Source organism: Fusarium proliferatum (genome assembly GCF_900067095.1).
Source record: "Fusarium proliferatum ET1 genome assembly, contig: FPRO_scaffold007, whole genome shotgun sequence".
NCBI classification, from domain to species: Eukaryota; Fungi; Ascomycota; class Sordariomycetes; order Hypocreales; family Nectriaceae; genus Fusarium; species Fusarium proliferatum.
Genome location: NW_022194796.1, coordinates 852,602 through 876,930, shown reverse-complemented (window position 1 = coordinate 876,930; position 24,329 = coordinate 852,602). Strand labels below are relative to the sequence as shown.

Sequence of the window (24,329 nt, the reverse complement as noted above, 5' to 3'; positions counted from 1 at the left end):
TGATGATGTCATGGGGCATTACAACATCACAATATCTAAGTGCTCACTGCGGAGCCGCTTGTGAGCATCCATCGAGATATTCAAGGAGTGACCAGAAGCGGCCTCCGGTGAAGTGCATCACGGCAATTCTTTTCAGATCAAGTACCTCACTGACACTGCCAATGAAAGTCTCAGATGTAAGTTTTCTAAAAGGACTCCCAGAGTTGATTGTGTCCAGCCAGCCGTTCGTGGAATCCGAATATATTACACCATGGTGTAGAGTCTCCATACCAGTCAGTACCTAAGAATTCATGCACAAGCTTAAGCTACTGGCGTAATCTTGAGGGAGCCTCCAACCCAAATCGTCGGTAGTATCATCACGTATCAAGATTATCGCAAGGGATGCGATCGGGACTTTGAAGAGAAAACGGGACGAGACATTTTAGCGTTCTCAATGTTTCATGGAGATTCTTTTATTCTTCCTACAAGCGTTCCCATTGACTGTATCAAGGGACATTATCTGTACTATGGCTTCTTACTGATACTAAGCATATTCCCAACTCCTCGTTATCATCCTACAACTCAGCGAGTAATGCTCGGTATCCGTAATTCTCATTCAGTAAGTATGGAAGGCTTGGCTTGGTAATTTATTCATGGTTTGAAAACCGAAGGTCGACGTGGGTTCGATCAATATTGTAGAGGAATTTGATATCCCTGTGGAATCATTTTAGTCGTCAAGAAGGAAACCACTATAATATATCAAGGTTTCTCTCCTGGCAGTATTGAACATCCACCGATTTAGGAAGCAGAGATGACCTCACAACACCAGAGTATTTGCCGTGAGCCCACTGAAACAGAGGGTGTGCTCCTGTGTTCACCTTGCAGGTGGTATGAAGAGTCGTCTTATGACTAGGGCATCGATATAGTGTACATGCAATGCGAGCTCGATATAGAACCCGGAGATGTAATCCAGATACTCAACGAATATTTGCATGGTGAAGGTACAGGCCATATTTGATAAGCTGTTCGTAAATGTGGGAAGAATATCAGCTCCTGTACCGTTGCGACACAATGTAGATATGTACTTGATCTGTCTTAAGCATATCGATTTACTCATGGAACATATAAGCAAGGCATCGTTGGCCGTTCTTCTTTGTACCAGACCAATGTATAATAGCGTTATTGTCGTTATATGGCGGGTTTTGTCCACAATGGGCGTTTGATTCTTTGTCAGATTCGCAGCAGAAACTCGCTCGTACATCTGTATTAGTCTGTCCTGTTTACAAAAGATCTTCCTGGTGAGATTTGGGATACACCTAAGATGCAGGGATTGTATAGACCAAAAATCATATGCATACATGGATGCTTCTTATTCATCGTACTCAACTACAGTCACAGCTGATACCGCTTACAACGTATCCTCGCTATTATCCGCCATCATGTGATTCGCATGTTTCAAGTCCCCATTCTCGACAGGTCTGGACACTCAGTAATATATATAATACATCAAATCTAATTCTCCGGTGAACATGTCAGCCTGAAGCGACCATTGCGGGTTTTATACCACGTTGGGCAATGCCATGTAAGCACTTGTGGCTTCAGCCCCATTGTAACGGTTCTCTGCCACGTTGTGGTCGACCATTTCCTTAACAGCTCCAGAAATGAATGAGAAATTGGAAATGAACCTGAAGCACATTGGACAGCAGACCAATGATAGCCATGCATCCGATATGGTAGGGCAGATCGCAAACGTGGAGGCCCTGTCACTCTCCGTCGCACGTCGCACGTCGCCCAGGCGAGTCTTACATGCATAGACCTCTCTTGAGTCTTGGCTCCCATCACATTCTTTTTCTTTGTTCAACTGCGCTCATCAAATTCCGGCTTCTGGTTAACTCAGCTGTGAGATAGAATACGCTTCATAGGAGATGCGACGATGAACACTACGCTTTGTTGAATCTTCCGTCAGTCTTCCTTCTGCTGCTCTCATCATGAAGCTTCTCAGTTGTCTCGTCTTTGTCCCTCTTACCGTTGCGCACAACCCACGGCAGTATGAGGCACTCCAAGCGGCTCCTGGCAACTTGATGCCACGCTTCTTTATCGATCGCTCATTTCCTTTGGCAAAACGCGCAGGAGACTGTGGTTCGAATCATCACAACTGTAGGTCCATCCGGATGCTATAATGCTCTCGGACACCAAACTCATTTATGCCACAGGTCTAGAGGTTGGATTTCCAGATGATTGTTGCGACAACGACTCTTATTGCTACGTCAACCGAAAAGGCGACCCGAAATGCTGTCCTATAGGCTCCAACTGCTCCAGCGATTCGCCGTGTAGTTCGAATGCTTATTTCTGTACCCGCACCGTCACAAGAAGTGGAACTGCCACTGCGCAAGAGGGCTGCTGTGATCGCAAGTGTCCCAGGACGAGTCTTTACCTTTGCCCAAGTAGCCTTGGTGGAAACTGCTGCGGCTATAACTCCGAGTGTCGGGAGGGTGGCGATTGCGCCTCTACGAGACCGGCTTCGAGAACCGACCTCCTGTCGCCCATTCCTTCAGGCTGTACCACCTCGCAGCATAAATGCTCTGATGGTGCAGGCTGCTGTGACAATGACCAAGAGTGCACCCAGGTCAGCGGTAACGGATATTGCGCTCAAGCTACACCGACAGAAAGCGGTGTCACAATTGTCGACGACGACGACGACAATGGCGGCGGCGGCCTGTCAGACGGTGCAAAGGCTGGTATTGGCGTCGGTGTCGTCGTGGGAGCGAGCATCATTGTTGGCGGGCTGATTTGGATGTGTCTGCGCAAGCGACGCCAGCGCACTGCATCAAGGCCATCAGCATCTGGCGAAGGAGAGGGCAGTGCGCCCCCTAGAGATGCCATGACAGATATATCCGGGAGCCATGCCCGATCAGGCTTGACCCAGGATTACTTTGGACCAGACCCAGCAGCAGGACCATATACAGAACAAGCAAGCTCACGGGTCACCTCACCTGGAAGAACTGCTGCTGTGCCCATGCATGCACAATCCCCTGGAGATATCGCCGCACCCGTGGAGATCGACTCAGCGAATAGGGAGGGCAGCGATCTTTTGTCACCCATGTCCAGCCCGAGTATATACCAGACACCCCTTTCTGAAACAATAGACGGCCGGTTCGAACTATACGGTAACGACTCGGCCATAACACCAGACCGTCCTTTGTCGATCGTTCCCACCCCTCCACAGAGTGTAGCGGGGGATGTTGTACCAAAGCAAAAGCAATAATTCAAAGGAGAAATGCGTTCCGTTCTATTCGTTTCTGTTGCTTATAAACGCCTAGCCAGACCATTCGTGCAAAGGGTTGATCCAAATATTCAACAGTCCCGGCGCGACAAACAAGCTATTATGTGCACCGAAGTTATCCCTCAGAACTCCGCGCCAAAAAGTAAAGTATAGAGGCACCACCTAATAGTCCTTACAACGCCGTCAAATGAGATGTACTGGAAATATGAAAACAGTCTAAACCACAACTTCAGTCTTTGGACCAGCATTTAGCAGACGACGCCGCCGAAAGGTGCGCAGTTTTGGAGATCTTTGACAAGATCCTCAACGCTGCTCAGATGCTGGCTAAGCAGCTCCTGCTTCTCCTCCGTGGTGAGATAGATGTCACCTTCAGGATCAGAGCCGGAACGCTTGCGACGTGAGTCAGCATTGAAGGCACCTGCGAGTTTACTAGGACTTCGTTGAAGCATAGCGGGGACACTATCGCGCTGATCGGCTCGGGGGATCGAAGGAATCTCAGGCATGAGGTAGAAGTAGAGAAACTCAACGAGCTTCAGCTTGACCTCACGGGCGGTGGATCGCGACTTGAAAAGAGAGGTGACAGTGAGAAGACCGTCAAGGCTCTCAAAGGTACGGGTGTTAATTGGGGTCTCGATAAGAGCAGTGACGAGTGTGAGGAGAGTCGCAGATTGGATCGCAGGGCAGTTGAAAGGCTCGAGAAGGTCAAGGAGGAGCTACATGATGTTAGTTTTGTGGTATTTAGCGGCTTAGTCGTTGTATACATACGTTCATATTCTGTTCTCGGGAAAAGAGAGACTTGCTGGGAGGATGTAGCAACAAGACTCCTTGTATGAGGTCAAGGGCACTCAGAATCAACAGGTCGTTTCCACCATCACCACCCTTAGCCATAAGTCGATCGAGAGTGCTGATAAGGCGCATCGCAACGTTCCATTCGAATCCCTCTTGCAGCTTGAAAAACTCTCGAAATGCCGGGTCGCGGGAGAGCTGGGAAAGATCCTTTTGAGAAGGTGTTGATCCTTCACTCCCATCATCGTCGGCATCCCGGTTTCGATGTGCATGGTCGTTTCGAGAGTTTGCTTTAGAGAGACAGATCTGAGCTAGAAGGCCTTCGACCTGGCGAAGGCCCTTACGGACTTTTGGTCCGTCATACGAGGAAAGGTTGTCGAAGGCGAGAGACAGAAGAGACTCCATCGTGTATCTGTGCGTGGGGGAACAGTAATGAACGTTATGCCGGAGACGGTAAAGATGGAAAGGCTGAAGAATATCGACTTAATGCGATTGCGGCTGGTACTTTGTAAAAGAGTGTTTAAGAAAACATTTAATGAAGGGGACAGGAAGAATAGAAGAAATGGAAACTGAGTATCGCAGTCACACCGCCGAGAGTCACCGAGCCCAAGCAATAGTGTAAAGAAGTAGAAAGATGGATGATCGTCGTCAGGTTGCTGTCACCAAACAATCCATGGAGTGGAGCTATCGGCACAGCAACGACCTAGGGAATTCCAAGATTTAAGGGTCGCCAGCTGACAAGCGGGCTGGCATGGTCCGGGGTTACAGGGGCCTACAGGGGATATGCAGCTAGGATCACGCTAGAGTGGGCTGTCAACTGTCATCTGCGCCGTTGGTGAAGGGAATGTCCCAGTAGGTCCAAACAGAATCTTGTTTGTGAGGGACTGAGATGGAAGCTTGGAATAGGATCGGGGCTCTAGGTGCGAATATAACAATGGTTGATCCAAGACATGGAATGCCAGAACGCTTGGTAGGCAGAGACCCGTGGACTTGTTTACGCAGCAACGGTACCTCTCTGAGGTAGGTAGGTCTTCGGCAGTTAAGCCGTAAGGAAACAACCTTAAGGCCACGAAAAGCATTTAGTAGTGGAGGTTAGTACTATGTACCTAGGTTCATAGTTTAGTACCTACCTAGGTAGGTACCTTAGAACTTCTCATTGATCAGATTCCATGGCTCACCGATATTGCACGTTCGATAATTCTCACTTCATCATGTCACCTGCTTCGCTTCTCGTCTAGAAGGTAATTATAGGTATTGGTTAGGTTACCACGGGTATTCGAAACTGTCTCGACCCAATATCTACTCTCGGCCGATAAACTTAATATACTCTCCCAGCTGGTTCCTGGTTATGTTCTCAGTACTATTACTATAGGAACGTTAGCTTCTTGCGAATTCTTGTTTGAACACGTGAAGAAGTTCAATACTGCAGTTAGCAGCTACATTCTCCATCTCCAAATTGCAGTCATCAAAATCACCACTTCAATGATTAAAGGATACTTGTCTCTGATCGAATAGCCTCGCATCATATCCGAGAACTAATGAATGGATGGATGGATGGCAGGAATTATACTAGGAGCGTCAATATAATTCGGCATAAAATCGCCATCGCCCTACTTAAACTCCTCAGGCTGACGCAAGATTACCTGCACAGCTTCATCCACACCAGACGCTATCACAGTCGGCTGAAGCCCCAGTGAACACCCCAGTGTATCAGTCCAGCCTTTTCCTTCACGGTCGATCCATGCACTCTTGAATCCAAAAGCTACAGCACCAGTGACATCGAATGGGTTCGAGCTTACCAGCCAAACCCTATCAAGCTGAGACTTCATCCCCGCTGTCTCAGCCATAAACTCATACGTACGAGGATGCGGCTTGAACACCCTGAGAGGATCGATACTGACGACTTTCTCGTGGGGAAAAATGTTGCTCACTCTTGACAAAGTTGGGCATGTATCGAGTGACGATGTCATCATGGCCTTGGTTCCGTTTGAGAAGATGTAGGGATCGATAGATGCATGTTCTGCCAGCTTCAAAAGCGCCCTATCCACATCTGGGAATGTGTCGAGGCCGTTATATGCATCCATGATACGCTCTTCCTGCTCAGGAGTGAGCTCGACACCAATCTCTTTCGTAGCTTGCCGAAATGACCATCTCGTCAAGTCACTAAATGTGCGATAAGTGCCTTCATATATCATCAGTAATGGCTTTGATTTTTGACCTGTATCAACTTACCCATGCTGGTCACGCGCCATGTTGATTCAAGCTGATATCGCCTTGCTAGAGCCGCAATTGACTGAGCTTTATCTTGCCCGTATAATTCTGCCAACTCTCCTGCTATGGATCCGGTGGAGAGAATAGTACCGTAGAGGTCGAATGCAATTACTGTCCGTCCCATAGTGACGACTTGAAGTTAGAAAGATGGAGTGTTTACAATGCAGATGGTCGAAGATCGACACAAAGAAGTTCCGAGCTTAAGAGGGGATGGGTGCTCACATAATCATCATTGATTACCTTACATACCTAGGTAGCTTCATGCATTTCATGCACAATTGTGTGAAAGGACGACAAATGCATGTTCCGATACTTGGTATACTAAAAAGGATCATACAAACAGCCGAAGGAATTTTCTTTCTTACACTGTGATCTCATTATTCAAATACCTAAGATTGATTTAGATTCGGAGTATTGTTCTGTGCCTGCCTCTAAATTGTCCTAAAAGGTATCTATCGACATCGATCAAAAGGTCACCTTTTTTTAAAATGGGATTGTCAGTCATGTGTATTAACCAGTAGGATTCTCATGCCCTACTGGGACCTTGAGCTTGAAACCACATTATACGTAATGATATCTTTATATCTTTCTCAGTGAAGTAACTCGAGCCGTATAGCATGGACAACACAAAGTTACCGATTAAAGCCCCTCCTCCTAGGTGATTTTCTTTTTTAGGTGCTCGGGGAAATGTTAAGTTGTAAGTGTAGATTAGTAGTGATTGGATACGGAGTGCAAGTCTTGTCCAGGCAACGTTCAACGATGTTGGGAAACTCGGATGTAAATATTCTTCAGGCGCCTCAAAACTCTCGACAAAAGCGTTGAGGTGACATTATCGATGACCTATGGCATGTCTAAGATGACAGTTCAAAAGCATATCGAGTATTGTGCCAAACTGACCTCTAGTATCATGCGGCGGTCACTGTGGTATCCGAGCTACTCGCCCTATCTGGATGAGATAAAACACTGTTCCTCCGAGCAGTGGCATTGTTGCCGGCCTGTTCCTCATCCTTCTCCCTAGCTTCGCTCTTCTCTTTTGTCGGCGCAAACTTGCTTCTGATTCTAATCTGCTTCCCGTATCGGTAGAACAGAAACGGGATAACGGCTAGGACTGTAGCAACTCCTCCGATTAGACTTCCACCACCACCAACTCCTAATGTATCGAACATTTGGGTTGTGAACAAGGGGGCAGCAGCGCCGCATGCCGATCGAGCAATGGTATTTGCAGCAATAGCAGATGCCGCGAACATGAGATAAACATCAACGAGATACGTCAGGAAAGCCACAAAGATCAACATCAGAGATGTAGCTAGGAAAGTTCCCGCCAGCGTCGGTACGATCCAATGGATAGAGCTGCAGGGACCTATGTCAGTATACATACATATCTAAGAGGGAGAATTCAAGCTCGAGAGCGTGTGACGAATTGAGATATGGGGAGTACTGTGGTATCTTAGTTACTTACTTATACTCAGCCGTCCATGCAAACCAGAACATGGTCACGGCAAATCCAACACCTCCTATCATTGCCAACGGCAGTCTGTCTTCGGGCTCCATCTGTTTGTCCCCATTCTCAATCTTCTTCTTTCTAATTCGCGTATCGATCAAAACTATGCCACCACCGATGAACGCACCTACGAGTACGTTAGTGTAATTACGGTGAAGTCGTATCAATGAAAAGTACTCACCAATAACAGTCCCAATCAAGGGCAGCTCTCCAACACCGGGGTTCCAGCCACGTCGTTGCTGAAACACGATTGGATAGATGCTAAAAAGCATGTATAACAACGTGTAGACTACTGACATGTATACTGCGCAGAGAAAGGATATGGTGTCAAAGAGAATAATCCACGGTCTGGTTAAGGCGATACGGTACACGGTTTTCAGTGTACGATCACCCTCTTCAGAACGAGCTTTGACATTCTCATAACCAGGAATCTTTGCCTTTCGTATTCTTCGAGCCTTCTTAAGGAGAATTGTGGGAGCATGTGTCTCGGGAATAGTCAACATGACGAGAGCTGTTACACCACCAAGCCAGAGAAGGACATAGAAACTCCAACGCCAGTCCTTCTTCAGCTCGAGGAACCCGGCAATAACAGGCCCTAATGCTGGCCCAACCCATACCATGGCAGAAAATCCTGCCATGGCATTTCCGCGCTCGATCGGGGTCCACAGGTCCGCGAGTACGCCAGGTGCATTGCTGAGAGGTGCAGAGACAAACGTTCCAGTGAGGAAACGGCCGACAAGGAGGGCGCCAAAGTTAGGTGCCCAGGCACACAGAAAGTTAAAGATTAGATATAGCGTAAAGGTGATATAGAAGATCCATCTTCTTCCGTAGAGCTCACTTAGTGGTGCGAAGATAAGCGGTCCAGCACAGTAACCCAGTAGAAACAGGGTAATGGTCAAGCCTGCTACCAACTCGGATACATGGAAGTGTTCTGAGATAGACGGGAAGCATCCACTAGGCGAGCTTGATGCAAAAGTTGCATTCAGGACGAGCAACACAGCTGAGAACGTGACAGACCAGCGCCGAACAGTAGACCAATTCTGTGGGTTTTGAATGTCGCCTGGTGCAAAGTCGACGTAGCCATCCTCGTTTAAGTACGGTGGGTTTTCTTCTTCTAGTTGCTTAGTTCGATAGGGCTTATTATTCGCCGATGAGAATATTCGATGTATAGGGGCCATGGCTGTTGGCAATGATACAAGGCATAGGGATATTTGGTCATGATGAGAGAGCCAAGACTCATATTTATATATTGAACACACAGCGTCACTATGTCATGTCCGATATCGACCAGTGAGGTCTCTTGAAGTCAATGACACTGCTATGCTTCTAGTGTCGATTCCACAGACTCGGAAATAAATTAGAAATCAGATCTAAGTCCGTTCTCTGATCTTCATGCCGCATCACCACTTTCGCTCCACCACTGTCGTCATACCTTGGGAGGTCTTATTACACTATAGGCTGCGACACCTGAACAACGGCAATGAATTCCCGCTCATCAACGTTGAGAACTACTAACGTTGATCGAGAGGATGGCTCGGCTCTCGCGTTTTCGGATCCCCGTTGCCGTATGACAAATGTTTCGGCCGATTGTGGACGGAGATTGTTATCACCGTGGTCAGTGGGGGGTGAAGTGACTGGACAATATTGTGATACGATGATGTTTTACTTCTATTAACGTCACCAGCAGTTGTCCTCGTAGACTCCTAGTGCTTTCATTACTATTAAGATATCATACAATACATGGTATTGATTGAACTATTAACAAATGCTTTGTGGCTTGCGTGAGGTGACTGTTGCCGAAATATGGGACTTAGGTTTGTTGGAGTATTTAGACGCTTGGTCAGATATACGATTAGAATGGATATTCACAGAGCGAGACACTTCACAGCATAGACTGACTAGAAGAGTACTGCCTTAAGGATGAACATGGTCCAACTTATCGAATTTGCGCATCGAAAGAGTAGTCCCGGGTAGGCGCATCAAAAGCTCCACGGTCCAGATTTGAACAGCAGGGGTTCTTCAAGCAACATGATCTGACTCCATTGATCAGCTCTTTGGTACACCCTTGATTTGCATGTGAAATCTAGAATTGTCTGACGAGATCTCAAGGTACAGTCAGACATGGTCCGTGACAAAGCGAAACCAGGGATGGACTCAACGTGTTTGTCTTCGCCTTACTCCTCAGCGAGCTGAGCATGGGCTTCGCAAGCCCTGATCTTACAATGGGCTGAGGTGGTGTGTTTTCTGTCCCAACGGATCGAATTATTTAATGATTGTGAGATGGGGTTGAGGATAGATAAAGGGAGAGCTGGTGCATCAAAGAACGTTTCCTCCTTTGTTTCATTTGTTGTCTCATAACACTATTGTTTACACCACTAATCAACTGGTTAACTCACTTACAGATATCCATATATTTATCCATCTTTCAATAACACTTCCATATCACGCGGCAACGAATGTATCAAAGATAAGGTATGAATGCTTACCATCTACTATGTACGTCAATATGACTATCAAGTGCAGCTGGTTAGGTACTTAGTTATTAGGACTGATGAATGACCTGGCTTGGCTGCTTTTGGGCCTATTGATTCTTCCCCCGCAATCACATTCACAATCCCGCGCTGATCTTCCCCTGGAAAAGACCCATTTTCCTGTCACTAGCTCCTCTCAACAACAAAGAAAAGGAAAGCAAAGCTGCGTTCCCGTCTCAGAGCTCCCGTCCCATCCATTCTGCACTAGCTTGTGATAGGAACCCCTAAAAAGAGGCACGGCCATGCCAGTTAGTACTTGACATGCTGTGAATGGTGCCTGTAGTTCATGCTGCGCCGAGCTGCAAAGATGGGTGTCCTGCGTAGGACGAACAAGTACCTAGCCCACAAATGCTCACCCACATGCTCACCTTCACCCTCACCCTCACCCCTCATTCTATCACAAGACAGAGAGAGCTCTGGGCAGCTCCATCCTCCTCATCGTCCTACCTCAAACTGGATAGCTGCAGCCTGCAGGATTCGCTTTTAGGCTCCTCCTATTCAGCGCATGAGCAATTGGGTTCAGTAGATTATCCACATTGCAAGCATGCGCACAGGCTCAGTGTCAACTCTATGACCCTTCTATCGTCGCAGCAGGCAGGCTTAGACATGTATCGTCTGGACATTCAATGACGTCGACCACTTGTAGATTCACCCGAGCATCCCGACAGTACCATTCGCTATCAGTACGCCACGAGACAAGACAGGGTCAAACACCACGTATACGGCATCTGTTTATTATTTCGCTTCCGTCCCGTGTTGATTTCTGCCTCTCTTTCTACAATTAGCATCTCAAATATCTTCAGCAGCGTCATCCATTATCCGTCAAAAAAGGACCCCTCCCCCTCCTCCTCTTCTCTTTTACCCTGAGACGAATCGCATTCTACTCCCCCCAAAAACTTAACACGCATGATCCCCACGGCCGACCCCATCCTCTCCTTCAACCCTGAGGCATTGCCCCCGTCGGCCTTACACATGCTGTCGCTCTCGCCAAAGGCAATGGAGAAGATGTCTGGCATCTCCAACCCACTTGTGTCTCCCAACGCAATTCCACCTCGCACTTCAAGCACCGGCATCCCGACCTCGCTCAACGCGACACCCACAAAACCCGTTCTGCGCCCTGTTCCAGAAGGCGACTGGTTGAGCCAGAAGCAGCTCTCCCCAAGGGCACAGATGTCAAACGCCGGTTACGGCGTCATGCAAGCTCCCAATCCGCCTCCCGATCCCGAGCGCTACGCCCACGAGGATCTCGAGTTCACGGCTAAGCGCTCTTGGACTGACGAGAAGGAAAATGTCGTCCGCGGACCTTACGACTATGTCATTAGCCATCCTGGCAAGGACTTCCGCGCCCAGCTGATCGGCGCCTTCAATGTCTGGCTCGATGTGCCCACGTCGAGCCTCGAAGTCATCACCCGAGTCGTTGGCATGCTTCACGAGTCTTCGCTCCTCATCGACGACGTGCAGGACTCGTCCGAGCTGCGCCGTGGCTTCCCTGTCGCACACAACATCTTTGGTGTCGCTCAAACCATCAACTCGGCAAACTACATATACTTTGTCGCCCTACAAGAGCTGCACAAGCTCAACAATCCAGAGCTAATCACCATCTTTTCCGATGAGCTTGTGAACCTCCACCGAGGCCAGGGCATGGACCTGTTTTGGCGTGACACTCTTACCTGTCCTACGGAAGAAGACTACCTCGAAATGGTTGGTAACAAGACGGGCGGCCTGTTCCGTCTCGGCATCAAGCTTATGGCGGCGGAAGCCAACGGCCCTAGTCCTACAGACTGTGTTCCGCTCGTCAACCTAATTGGCCTCATCTTTCAGATTCGAGATGACTACATGAACTTGTCCTCGAAGGAGTACAGCCATAACAAGGGAATGTGCGAGGATTTGACCGAGGGCAAGTTTTCGTTCCCTGTCATCCACAGCATTCGCACCAACCCCACAAATCTCCAGCTCATCAACATCCTCAAGCAGAAGACCTCGGACACCCAGATCAAGCGGTACGCTGTTGCCTACATGGAGTCCACAGGCAGCTTCGAGTATACCCGTAAAGTTCTCAGCGTCCTCATTGAGCGGGCTCGCAAGATGGCCGAGGAGCTCGACCAGGGCCGTGGCAGCACGAAGGGCATTCAGAAGATTCTCGACAAGATGGCCATCCAATGATATTCATTCAACGTCTTAGTTTAATTTCTTTTATCTCGTTACGATTCACGGATTTGACGTGTTATGAGCGAAGCGCATATAGAATGTTGGGACACAAATCAGAGACATCTGACGACCTCCGATTTTGTGGCCACAGGAGAGGCCTGTTCAGAATGATACCACTTGGAACTCTGAAAGCGTGACTTTAGCATGAGGATTGGATTTTTGGTATTCATTTTATGGTAGCCCATACTGTCCAATTGACTGAGCATAACTTAGATGGATTTTCTTAATGCCATGTCAATTCTTACATAACAATGGCCATATTTGGACACTTGTGTAGGCCATCTCATGCCCCGGACTAACACCCTGCATAATACGAGAAATCAATGTAAGAGAGCGATATTACGGAGATATATCAGATCAACTTGGCTGTACTGGAGCCGCCCTACGCTTCACCAATCTGACCCATCGCCGTCGTCTCCAGTCACCCCTCCGGCCACTGCCGTCTTCATTCTCCTCCCAGCTTGGTTTCGGGGTTGCCTTTTGCTTCCCCTTCTCGTTGATAAGAACGTCCACAACACCCGTTCGCTCGTCTCGCTCGTCCCATATGTCATAAACCCAACGCTCGCCTTCTGTCTCAACTTCAACGCCTGTAATAATACGTTCTTCTACCCATTCGCGACTCCAAAGGTCTAGAGCCCATTTCTTCTCACTCCATTCCCACGCTTCGGGTGGCATGACATCTTCAAAGAAGCGTGTTCCACGTGGTCGTTCACCTGCAATTCGAGGTTGTGACAAAGGATCGTAAGGTGAAGGACTGAAAACCCAAGGCTCCCACTCGCCACCACCGGAGGTTTTGCGCTGTAGCTCGAAAATTTCCACTTCACGCGTTTCAGGACTGGAGTCGAGGATAACATCTGAACTGATCCAGTTATCTAACCACGAACGAGCTTTAGCCTCTTGTGGTTGGAGACGCTCGCGATGAGCGGCAGCAATGAGGCGGGCGACGTGCGGATGACCCATACCCACGATAACCCAGCCCCCGAGAAGAAATATGAAGCGCCAGGGTAGAATCTGGGCCGCAATGGTCATGAAAATGCCTCCGGCTGTAAGAAATAAAAATAGAGCAGAACTGAGAGCCTCATCACTAAAATTGGTCACTGGTACAAGTAAGGCGACGACCTGGTCATGTCCCCGACTAAAGTCATCCATGCAGTTCTGTAGGTCGCGCATATTCCGAAAGAAGTCCTTGCTGAGTTCCTTGACTGGTTTCACCGTCGCTGCAGGTGCCAAAGGTGGTCCTCGGGGAGAATATCCAACATTCTGCTCACTCGACAAGGTTCCCTTGGGTGGTGCTGGATGCCGAGCTAGGAACGCAGGGATGAAGACACCAAACAGAAGGATGGCAACAGGCAGCACAAATAGGAGATAAGGATCCAGGCAGACAAAACTATAGACGGCGAGGAGTGACAGAGTATGCGACGCGCGCTTCCAGGATAGAATACGTTCGGCACGGGCCTGGAATTTAAAGACAACACCTATTCGAGCGTTGAATCGCCGAAAATTGTAGGACATGGTAGTGATATTGAAGTTCGGCCTCTCGGTATGAGTAGCAGATTGTTCATCACCGACGAAGTGAACCTCGGTTTGGTCATCGCTATCCGTGGGTATAACTTGCTGAAGAAGTCTACCAAGGCATCAGTCAGTAAAGCACGGTATCACAGCGGCTCGGGCAGCTCAATATACTTTTCTACTAATCGGTCCTGTAAGCTAGCTTTCTGGCGAATAGCAGCTAATCCTCCGCGTAGGCCCGTTTTCTGAGAGCTTGATTCGGCCTTTGGCTCGGGCTGCTTATCATTGTCATCGTTCTGGTCATTGTTGGGGCGCTGGCTTGAGCTCTCGGAGGAGTCAAAGTTGCGCCCAGTAGCGAACATTTCTGCAGTGAAGTCGTCCATGAGGAGGGATGTTTCAAGACATGGTATAACTTTGGATGGTGGAGAATTCAAAAGGGAACTGGGGGTCCAAGATACCCGCGTGGAGGTGCATGGCACGATCGCGGGTGAGCATGTGACACTGGTGACATCACTTACAGGTACGTCCGAAGGAGGCTTGTGGCTACCTAGGTACCGAGTTGATAAGGTAACTTACCTAACCTAGACTGATCCCGTGGTAACGGCTTCTAATAATACCTAACGGAGAGAAGCTAGCCTCGAACCAACGGTAAATGAGGTTCGTTATGGGTGGGAAACAATTTACTGGATACCCTCCATGATTCTGCCGTCAGCTAGAGTTTACAGTAGTGCCAAGCGGGCCGTGGACTGTGTTATGCTCTTTGAATAAGTACAGCAAATTAGATGCAGATGGATTGCCTCGTTTGATGAAGTCTGGAAGACTTGGCATCGATCCGAATAAAGGATGGAACTACGGACATCATGAGAAAGTTGATAAGTCCTGAGACATGGTTCATATCATATACATATATCCCACCCGAATTTAGATAACTATAGCGACATCCATGTCGTCCCTTAAATCTGGCTTACCCCACACAACTGAATATCGAATGAAGAAAGCATGGGTAACCTTCGTCATTTTGGTGCTATTGGTAAAGCCGTGGAGGCATTCAGTAGGCCAATTCCAGCAATGGCCTTGAAACCGCGAATTCTTTCCCGACAACTTGATTGTGTCACCCACACTGATGTGTATCCCAGTTCGTCGGTGTCTGATATATAGTTGATGAGATGAAGTGGCATATCATATCCATGGGCATTATCCACTTCAAACAGGACATTGCCCATGAGAACGACAGCTCACATATGCCAGATGCTAGATTGCCTATGCGGCAACCAGATGCTGGGAGCAGCTATGAGCTGCCAACTTTTATCCAAGACCGTGTATTGATGGCGAAAAACAATAAACACGACTCAAGATGCAGGACCATCAGATCCTTGATGCTTGGCAGGACAACAATGCATAAGGTACCAGCTGACAACAGTCTTGACAGGTTAGTTTATTGGTCCGGCAAAATGCTTGGTAAATAATAGAGACGCATCCGTATGGCCCTACCGGTTGAAGATGCCCGAGAAAGCTCCTGCTGGGGCAAATTGATGGGGTCCCTGAAATTCCGAGACACGACTCAATCCTTGTGTTCACTGGGACGTTCCTAGTCTGAGCGGGAGGCTTGAATAAGACATCTATCTACGGAGTATCCATTAGCCACACCGTCTGGCCCGTCCCTCGTCGCGAGTACAGCCCAGCACTCTTAGATCTAGAGACATGAGCCTGGTTGCGAACAGCCTAATTGAGAAACAACGAAGCACTTGCCAATGTCGTAGCATCAAATCGGGTCACTTGTCGTTTCATGAACCCCAGCTATGATGATTACCTTAGGTCCAATGTCAACATCCGATTGCGGCCCAATACAAACACTGTTTGTCGACCTGGGTAGCGCATTGCGCCAGTGCCCGTTGATGCGTCAACCGGTTCGCGCGACTCGGCACTATGCGTGGATGGTATGGCTGGTAGCATTCATTCGCGAAACCGCTGTCTTCTCCACTAACCATGTAAATCTTCTACCTAAAACCACCGCCATCGCCACTCATTATCGGGTGGTGGATGTGTTATAGAGACCAGCTGGCAGAGCAGGGTAGCAGTATAATACCTAGGTAGGTAGGTACCTAGTAGGTAGGCCCTCGGGGGCAAGAAAACAGCGAACCTCGCTGTAGGGTGTCAAAATAAACTTAGCAAAAATTATCCTAAACTCAGGCTATATTACCTAAGTCTTTTTGTCATTTAGGATTGAGGTCCTGTGTTTTCTTTCCTCCCCTAGGTAGGTAAGGTAGCCTGGAATGAGATGACGATAAAACGCGACAAATGCATCCAGGGGTGCGAGATCCTTGGCCCGGATTTGGGTTGGCATTTATTAATTGTTTTTCAGAGAATGCCCCCATATTCCATCACGAATGGTCGACGTTCCTCGATATGCAACGTTGAGTTCGTGAAAGGCTAATAAAGTAAGAGGACGTTCCTAAGGTATTGCAGTATGAGGTTCATGTTGGGGAAGATACATTTGATATGGGTAGAATGAACCCAAGATACAGGTACCTTGCATCCACTTAAATGGCGGTAAAAGGCATCTCGACAACCGGTATTGGGCCTCCACCTCTGCCCGCATCTCATCCAGGGACCAAATTCAAAGCTCTAGTAGCCAATCAAACTGCTCGTCTACAGTGTCGAGATCCGCTGTCCACTGCTCATTATCGACCGCGATGTTCTTCACGAGGCCCCTTCCAACCATATCGGCCTCTCAGGTGCCTTTCTTCACACGCTAGAGAGTGTGATGCCCGCTACCTAAGGGGGCACCCTAGCACGCAGGTATTCCCCATGCCTCCTTCCGGAACTGCCAGTGGCCGCCTATAGCAGTGTTCCATGAACCTAAGGGAAGGCCATCCCCATCCAGAGAAGAAAAAAACACAACCTTACCTAACCAACTTAACGACTCCATCTTTTTATTCTACTCCATCTCGCATCTTACTGTACCATCCCTTTCTCAGGGTGCCCACCGCAATCAATCACTCCAGGCTCCTTTTCGCCTGTCGCCAACCGCTCACTGACTCTTACTTCGATCCTGTCTGCTCTCTTGCACTTCAATACTCTTATCGGTTCCGGAATGAGGTAGCCGTTCGAATGCGCTCAGCTCCCTGACCGGACTGAGTCTGTGCCAGCGACCCGACCCTGTGAAATCCACCTTCGTCGCATTGCCAGCCACGCCCCTCGACCTTGGACCCCATGAGCCGCGACCACAAGGCACCTGCTGGGCCTCGACCAGCCAACTTTTCTCCAACGCGATTGTGAGCCTTTTCCATCTGACATTTTTCTATTTGTTTCGTTTGTTTGACAACTTGGTCAATGCGTGTTCTGGCGTACCGTTGTTATCGTCATATCCAAGTCTTTTATCGCCCTGCATTTCTGCACATGGCCAAGCTGACCTTGATCCCTTTGTGACAGGGGCAAAACCGCCAACGATCAGCCTCGACCACATATCCCCTCGACGAACCCTGGATTTGCCTTCGCTTCCGATGATCCAATGCTCAGCGCAACTCCTTCCAATAATCATTCCATTTTTTCTTTTAGTCGTGATGGAGATTCAGGTCAATTGAACGACTCGACTGCCTCTTTCGATTTCTTGCCCTCTGTTAGCTTCGACGATTTACAGAGTAGCATCGAATCCGCTTCAACAGACTTCAAACTGACCCAATTCCCGTCTCCCAACGGCGAAGGGGGCATCCTCGACACGCACGGGGAAGATAACGCCAGTATGTCTTCTAGATCTCAAGTAGTTCCGTCATCGAATGGTGCTGCCACTCGAACTGCTGTCCAAACCAACACTCGGCCGGCTCGATCAGGCTCGCTACTGCGTCGACCTAGTAATTCCAACAGACCGCCTGCTAATGCCTCCGGTGCTTCTGGTCCGACTGATCATATCCACGGGCCGGGCGCTGCACGCTCTCGTCGACAAAGTCAATACCCGCCTGTCTCCAATACCGTCGTGCCAAAACCCCCTCGAAAGTCGATCGGCCCAGGAATTGTTGGCGATGGGGACTACGGAGCGCGACCTCCCCAGAAGCGACGCCCCAGTCTCTTCTCTGAAGGGACGCCTACTGGCTCGACGAGAGCTTCAATGGACGCCAATCCATCGTGGCTCGATAATACAAGAAATTTCCCCAACTCAAGGGCTGCGAAATCCAAATCAGTACAACCGCCACCACGACCAAATCAAACCAACCTTGGTCTTGGTAACACCCTTACCCCAGAGCAGAACCGACACTCTGCCCTGGCCCCGCGATCACCTCGGGTCGGAGGCCGATTAAGCACACCGTCCTCCGCCAACAAGAGAGTTTCGATGATGCCCGGTGCCCACCATTCATCACATGCGACTGGCCTAGGCGCGAGGACAATTAGTCCCACTGATACAAGGAGGATGAAGCGACTCTCAACAATGCCTCAGTCATTGAGTCTTGGTCAGGTTTCCACCCCTCCGCCTCCACCACCAGTGTCGATGAACAATCAACCTGAGAGAGCTGAATCGAAATCGCCTTCTATGATTCCAAGACGAACTTCTGGTACCCCATCATCCTCGAGAACTACGCCAGACCTCCACCGTAAATCCTTCAACTCAAATCTATCAGTCAACTCGGGCTTCAGCCTGAACTCGGCCAGAACGTCAACTGGATCGCTACACCGTATATCTGGTTCTTCATCAACGTCACGCTTACCTGCGCCAAAACATACTACAGTCCACAATCCTATTCCGGCTGACGATGACGAATATGTCCCGCCCGTTCCTGCTATACCAAAAGCCTACGAGTCGCCGAAAGACTCGCCCGCAGACACTTATTTTATGGAGAAGAAAAAGACTGCGCTTAGTAACATGGACGCCATGGGCATGAACTCAAACTCTACTGGAGTCATTTCTATGCCTGTCTTTCCTGAGCCCACGAAGCTTCAGAGGAAGCCCAGTGCACGAAAGAGCTATGTTCCGAGTGTGACGGCTGAGCCTGATAACAAGGCCACTCCTCCTAATAAGCGACATCTACAGCCTCTAAGACTTCCACCAATTAACCTGGGACCTTTGAGCACCCCAACTGCTAACAAGATTGCAGCGTTGCAGGACCACAGCAGTGTAGAAAGGCACGAAACTCCACCACCAGCCCGGCAATTGCCAAAGACACCCACAACCCCTATGACGGCTTCCAAAAGCTCCTTCTTTGCCAAAAGTCGCCATGGCGATACTCCTGAGCTTCCCTCTCTTAGGAGCAGTAGTTCAGTTCATCACACACATCTCACGCCTACACCCCCTGACGCTAGTTCGACTGAATCGTCGTTAGCTTTCAAGGAACTTGATCACAAGCAAAGCATGTCGCCTTTCTTGTCATCCTCTTTACCCAAAGGGGGCGCAGACCATGGCTTCTTAAAGAGGTCCAAGACGGGAGCCGACTTCATGACTTTGGATGAAAACTTGTTCCAGGATCAAATCCACCAGAAGCCTACGGGCCCTCGTGCGCCGGCGGAACCAACTCCCAAATCTCCTCAACCGGAACCTTCGCTGGATGAGCCACAAACACCCTCCTCCATGAGCTCTATTCGGCGAAAACTCAGTCTTTCTTGGAAGCGCGGGAACTCCAAGAGCAACATTACTGCCCCTACAGATGTGGTTGAGAAAGCCAGCGCGAAGCAGCCAGAGGAACCTATGCCTCCTCCCAGGATCCCCATCTCCTCCACTTTAAATAACTTGTCAACTCTCAAGCAAGCCAGTCCTTCCCCAACCGTGAAGCAACCTCCTGGAGGATATCTTGAGTCACGGAGGCGAAAGAGCTCTGGTGGAAGCCTCAATGGGTTCATCTCCCACGACAAGACAAAAAGCGAATCTTGGACTGTGAAGAGAACAGTGCCAGACCCTTCAACAATGCCCGTTGCTCGAAATACCTCAGTCATGCAGAAGATTCTTCGCCCCAGGAATTCTTCTGGCATGTCGAAAGGCCCTGACTCATACTCTGCAGACCTCGACAAGGACGATATGGCAGCAGAAGAAGAGATGGCTAAGTTGGGCTCCAGGCGCAAAGAGACGGATGTTGCTGCTAGAACCCTCGACGCACTCAGAAAGCGAGCCACCCCCAAAGAGCGAGTCGGCGCCCACGAAGCTATTCGTATTGCCATGCTCAATATTTATGAGAGGGGCGAAATTGTGGACTATACCGATGTGTACTTTTGCGGGACACAGAACGCCCACAAGGTTGTCGGTGATCTCCAGTCTGATGCACCAAACTTTGGATATGATGACGAGCGAGGCGATTATACCATTGTGCCTGGAGACCACCTTGCATATCGGTATGAGATCATTGATGTTCTAGGAAAGGGAAGCTTTGGACAAGTCGTTCGGTGCATTGATCACAAGACTGGCGGCCTGGTAGCTATCAAGATCATAAGGAACAAGAAAAGATTCCATCAACAAGCTCTTGTGGAGGTCAACATCCTGCAAAAGCTTCGTGAATGGGTAAGCTAGAGTCATTAATCACCCTTCAATATCTATGCTAATTTGGTACAGGATCCGAAGAATAGGCACAGCATGGTCAACTTTACACAAAGTTTTTATTTCCGTGGCCACCTCTGCATCTCCACAGAATTGCTTGACATGAATCTCTACGAGCTCATCAAAGCCCACGCTTTCAGAGGATTCTCTATCAAGATTATTCGGCGCTTCACCAAGCAGATTCTCAGCTCACTCAATCTGCTCAAGCAGCACAAAGTCATTCATTGTGATCTCAAACCCGAAAATATTCTCTTGCGACATCCCCTTCATGCGGAAATCAAGGTGATTGACTTTGGCTCCAGCTGTTTTGAAAATGAGAAGGTGTATACTTATATTCAGTCTCGTTTCTATCGATCACCTGAGGTCATCCTTGGCATGACCTATGGTATGCCGATTGACATGTGGAGTGTTGGATGTATCCTGGCAGAACTATATACTGGAGTCCCCATTTTCCCTGGGGAAAACGAACAAGAGCAACTTGCTTGTATCATGGAGGTCTTTGGGCCTCCTGAAAAGCACCTGATCGAGAAGAGCACTCGAAAGAAACTTTTCTTCGATTCAATGGGCAAACCCCGTCTTACAGTATCGTCCAAAGGTCGCAGACGTCGCCCTTCTTCTAAAACTCTAGGCCAAGTGCTCAAATGCGACGACGAGGTGTTCATAGACTTTCTGCATAGGTGCTTACGTTGGGACCCCGAACGACGCATGAAACCTGAGGACGCGATTCGGCACGAGTTCATTACTGGGCGTAAGATGCCCGTCCCTCGTATGCCGCCAACTCGCGAATCATCACCCATGAAGCGGCATAACACAATTTCGACGCCGCGGCCTCTGCCGGAGCCTCCAGGTGCTGGTGCCAAACCCCCAACGTCTCTGCGAACTGGAGCCAGCCCTCACAAACTAGTCTCTGGTGGTGTGCGAAAGACTTCCGGGACCACGGGACCTATCGGCTCCGGACCAACCAAACGAACGAGCGCCGGTACGACTGGGCTTGCGCAAGGAGCAAGTGGCTTGCCTCGAGCTGCTGGTAGGAGTGTGAGTGCGAAGCAGGACCTGGCCGCTGCGGGTGCAACAGCCGCAATGAGTCGACGAACATAGTTTTTATCTGGAGGATCCCTACTTATCATGATTGGAGTTTAGGTTGCGTTGCGTTAAACATTTTGTTCTGACCATTGTGCGTGCATCTTTGGGTAACCGATACACTATGCAACGGCGTTGCCAGAGACAGTTTGACTTTGGTCTTCGCCTTACATTTAAAAATCGCATGGATCTTACCAGGGTGGCCAAGGCATGGAGGATGCAGAAGAGGGAAGATGGGTTCGGGGCACATGCTACATCTCGATCATTTATTTCAATCCTTGTTACCACGCCTACACGATGACCAAAGACGCCCGCTTTCCAATCCCTTTGCGATGGATCTGCGGGAGGCAAATTCGTGATACAAGGAGACAGCGATTAGTGAGTCAACATAGCTTGGGAATGGGCGGCAACTGTTTCGGGGAAAAGGGTATATCACGAGATTTGACGACTGTTTCAACTCAACTCAATAGATGTCGTTGTCCGTATCGAATCGGAGAGTATAGAAGTTAAGGGGGCTCGCAAGAAGGGTTCGGACACCCAGACAGAGTATGGCTAACACCAATGAGCCTTCCAGGCAACCACATAACTTTACACATAATGGAACATTCGAGACTAGACTCATTGCTGACTCTTGATTATTGACTGAGGCCTCCCTTCCGCGAGCACAATTATTGGTGCTCGTGCAGGACTCGTTAACATGTACGACGTCAGATGCTTATTTGATCGTCAAACAGCTGAGGTTCCGAAGCTCGAAGGATGGGACAGTTTCGAGAAACGTCGCCGCGGTTGCAGATCAGCCTTACGCCCTATGATGTCGGACAGATGACGGGCCACGCCTGTGATCACGAATAGGGTCGCGGCTGCGTCAAGATCAAAAGAAGAGGCGCGAGGCATGGCGGCAAATGATGTGCCGGGGGGTTCATGTAAAGGTCTTGTGCTAACTGTAAGCGGTGACATCTTTCGCTGGGAGGGAAATATGGGTAGGGTTGAGGATGTAAACGCATCGGCAAACAGCCGCGCCGCCAAAATTAATTAAAAAAAAAAAAAGCCAGGCCATGGTACAGGGAGCCATGCATGCCCCTTGATCAATAACGTCGGTACCGGCGAGTGGGAAACAGATGGTCAGAAAGGGGTGGATGTGAAAATGATTGGCAAATCAACGACGGACGCTGGGCTCATCTTAATATTAGAAACGGGTCCGGCCGAGAGTTCAGTCTGACATCTGTCACAGTAAGGTATGCTCAAACGACTGCATGTGTGCCGGTATCGTATTAGTTGGGTTCATGAGTCCAAGGCAGACTGAGCTCAGTATGGGATGAGTATCCCTAAAAAGAATCAAGATGCACAAAGGTGGGTCATCAGAATGCCTTGCGTCTTATTGTGACCGGTATGACTTTTTTGGGCGTTAAGTAGTCACTGCAACAGAACAGATGAGGATTAGAAGTTGTCATGGTATGGCCTAAGGTGAAATATGTTATCAGTCAAGCTTTCTCCGCCGGCGACTCCGGGATGAACAACGGGGGGGCAAGCCACGGCGGGAGGCGCAGCACGTGGGGCATGCAGTGGCGCCCTCCTCCGGGCTCCGATTATTGGGTGCGGTCGCCGGATGTAGACGGGACTGACCCATTCCCCGCAGACGACAGGGCTATTCTATAGGTTCTCGGACGAGGCTGAAGGTCTTGAATCGCTGTGCGACATGACTGTGAGGTCATCAAGCCCTCCATGACGATGATAGTAAGCCGTCAGGGCCGTGTTGGACATGCGTGATCTGTGTGGTAATTGTGCGTTGAGTAGAGAATGATTTCCACGATATGATCATGGCACTTTGACCCCCAGACTAGGTATGCGCAAAAGCGCAATGTTTTCAAGTCGTATTGCAACAAAGCGATTTAGGCTGACGAGTGGTGAGCATCTTGGACAACCATCCATGACAACGATGGAGGGCTCGCTCGTCATCTGCCTTCTGCCCCAGACTGTTTTGGATTGTGTGGGCGTCTAACTGGACCTTTACTTGGCCAGTCACTGAAGCCCTTTTTCTTATCCTGCATGCGATGATGCTCTAGCCTGGGTGGTTTCTGATGCCTGTCCTATGACTCCTTTTCTGGTTCTGCATAGGGGACGTCTAACTCTGGCACTCAGTTTCAACCTTAAACCAGGGTGTTTACCAAAATTAACTTACAGCATTCACTATTCCGAGAGAATGGGTACACACCACCATGGATGCCAATAATAGTCTTATCGCGAAGTTTGGAAAACTTTGGAGGAAACATGTGCCTGAAGACTTGATTCCCAATCAGGGCCAGTTGGTTATACTTGAGCCAATTGAGCACTTTCTTCAAATGGTGGTGTCTCTGGCAAGACATGTAACGGCAACGGACCGTCAATGGTGGTGGCCAAGTGAGACATTGTGTACAGTAGTGACCGATCAATCCTTGACTCCATGCACGTTCAAACTAGTAGTTGATAGATTTGATTATCGTTCACGGAATTGCGATGCAACAGTAAGCGTTAAGCCTACAGTTGGTGTCAACTTGAGCCTCCTTCACAGAGATCTATTGCGCTATTGATCTTTTTCGATGTCTTTCGAGCCAGGAATGCGCTACACCCGTCGTGCTGTGCGTTGAAAGCAATGTAAAAGCGCAACATGGATGTCGAGAAAATATGGTC

General features: G+C 49.1%; 7 protein-coding genes across 7 annotated transcripts; 3 read left to right on the top strand and 4 right to left on the bottom strand.

Moving 5' to 3' along the window:
- Window positions 1-1,967: 1,967 nt before the first annotated feature.
- On the top strand, window positions 1,968-3,244 carry FPRO_07918 (uncharacterized protein; the record flags this gene model as incomplete). Its single annotated transcript, XM_031233974.1, has 2 exons — window positions 1,968-2,136; window positions 2,193-3,244. The coding sequence occupies 2 exons, from the start codon at window positions 1,968-1,970 to the stop codon at window positions 3,242-3,244; spliced, it is 1,221 nt and encodes a 406-aa protein (XP_031083757.1).
- Window positions 3,245-3,510: 266 nt separating this feature from the next.
- FPRO_07919 (uncharacterized protein) lies at window positions 3,511-4,453 on the bottom strand (the record flags this gene model as incomplete). Its single annotated transcript, XM_031233973.1, has 2 exons — window positions 3,511-3,975; window positions 4,028-4,453. 2 exons carry the CDS (start codon window positions 4,451-4,453, stop codon window positions 3,511-3,513), a joined length of 891 nt encoding a protein of 296 aa, XP_031083756.1.
- Window positions 4,454-5,658: 1,205 nt separating this feature from the next.
- FPRO_07920 (uncharacterized protein) lies at window positions 5,659-6,443 on the bottom strand (the record flags this gene model as incomplete). Its single annotated transcript, XM_031233971.1, has 2 exons — window positions 5,659-6,230; window positions 6,281-6,443. The coding sequence occupies 2 exons, from the start codon at window positions 6,441-6,443 to the stop codon at window positions 5,659-5,661; spliced, it is 735 nt and encodes a 244-aa protein (XP_031083755.1).
- A 781-nt stretch (window positions 6,444-7,224) lies between these two features.
- On the bottom strand, window positions 7,225-8,998 carry FPRO_07921 (uncharacterized protein; the record flags this gene model as incomplete). The annotated part of the gene is made up of 3 exons (XM_031233970.1): window positions 7,225-7,669; window positions 7,779-7,947; window positions 8,002-8,998. 3 exons carry the CDS (start codon window positions 8,996-8,998, stop codon window positions 7,225-7,227), a joined length of 1,611 nt encoding a protein of 536 aa, XP_031083754.1.
- Window positions 8,999-11,257: 2,259 nt separating this feature from the next.
- Window positions 11,258-12,514, top strand: FPRO_07922 (putative farnesyltranstransferase (al-3); the record flags this gene model as incomplete). The annotated part of the gene is made up of 1 exon (XM_031233969.1): window positions 11,258-12,514. The coding sequence occupies one exon, from the start codon at window positions 11,258-11,260 to the stop codon at window positions 12,512-12,514; it is 1,257 nt and encodes a 418-aa protein (XP_031083753.1).
- A 402-nt stretch (window positions 12,515-12,916) lies between these two features.
- On the bottom strand, window positions 12,917-14,451 carry FPRO_07923 (uncharacterized protein; the record flags this gene model as incomplete). The annotated part of the gene is made up of 2 exons (XM_031233968.1): window positions 12,917-14,183; window positions 14,243-14,451. 2 exons carry the CDS (start codon window positions 14,449-14,451, stop codon window positions 12,917-12,919), a joined length of 1,476 nt encoding a protein of 491 aa, XP_031083752.1.
- A 2,830-nt stretch (window positions 14,452-17,281) lies between these two features.
- Window positions 17,282-21,680, top strand: FPRO_07924 (uncharacterized protein; the record flags this gene model as incomplete). Its single annotated transcript, XM_031233967.1, has 3 exons — window positions 17,282-17,343; window positions 17,501-20,546; window positions 20,598-21,680. The coding sequence occupies 3 exons, from the start codon at window positions 17,282-17,284 to the stop codon at window positions 21,678-21,680; spliced, it is 4,191 nt and encodes a 1,396-aa protein (XP_031083751.1).
- Between the last annotated feature and the right edge of the window lie 2,649 nt (window positions 21,681-24,329).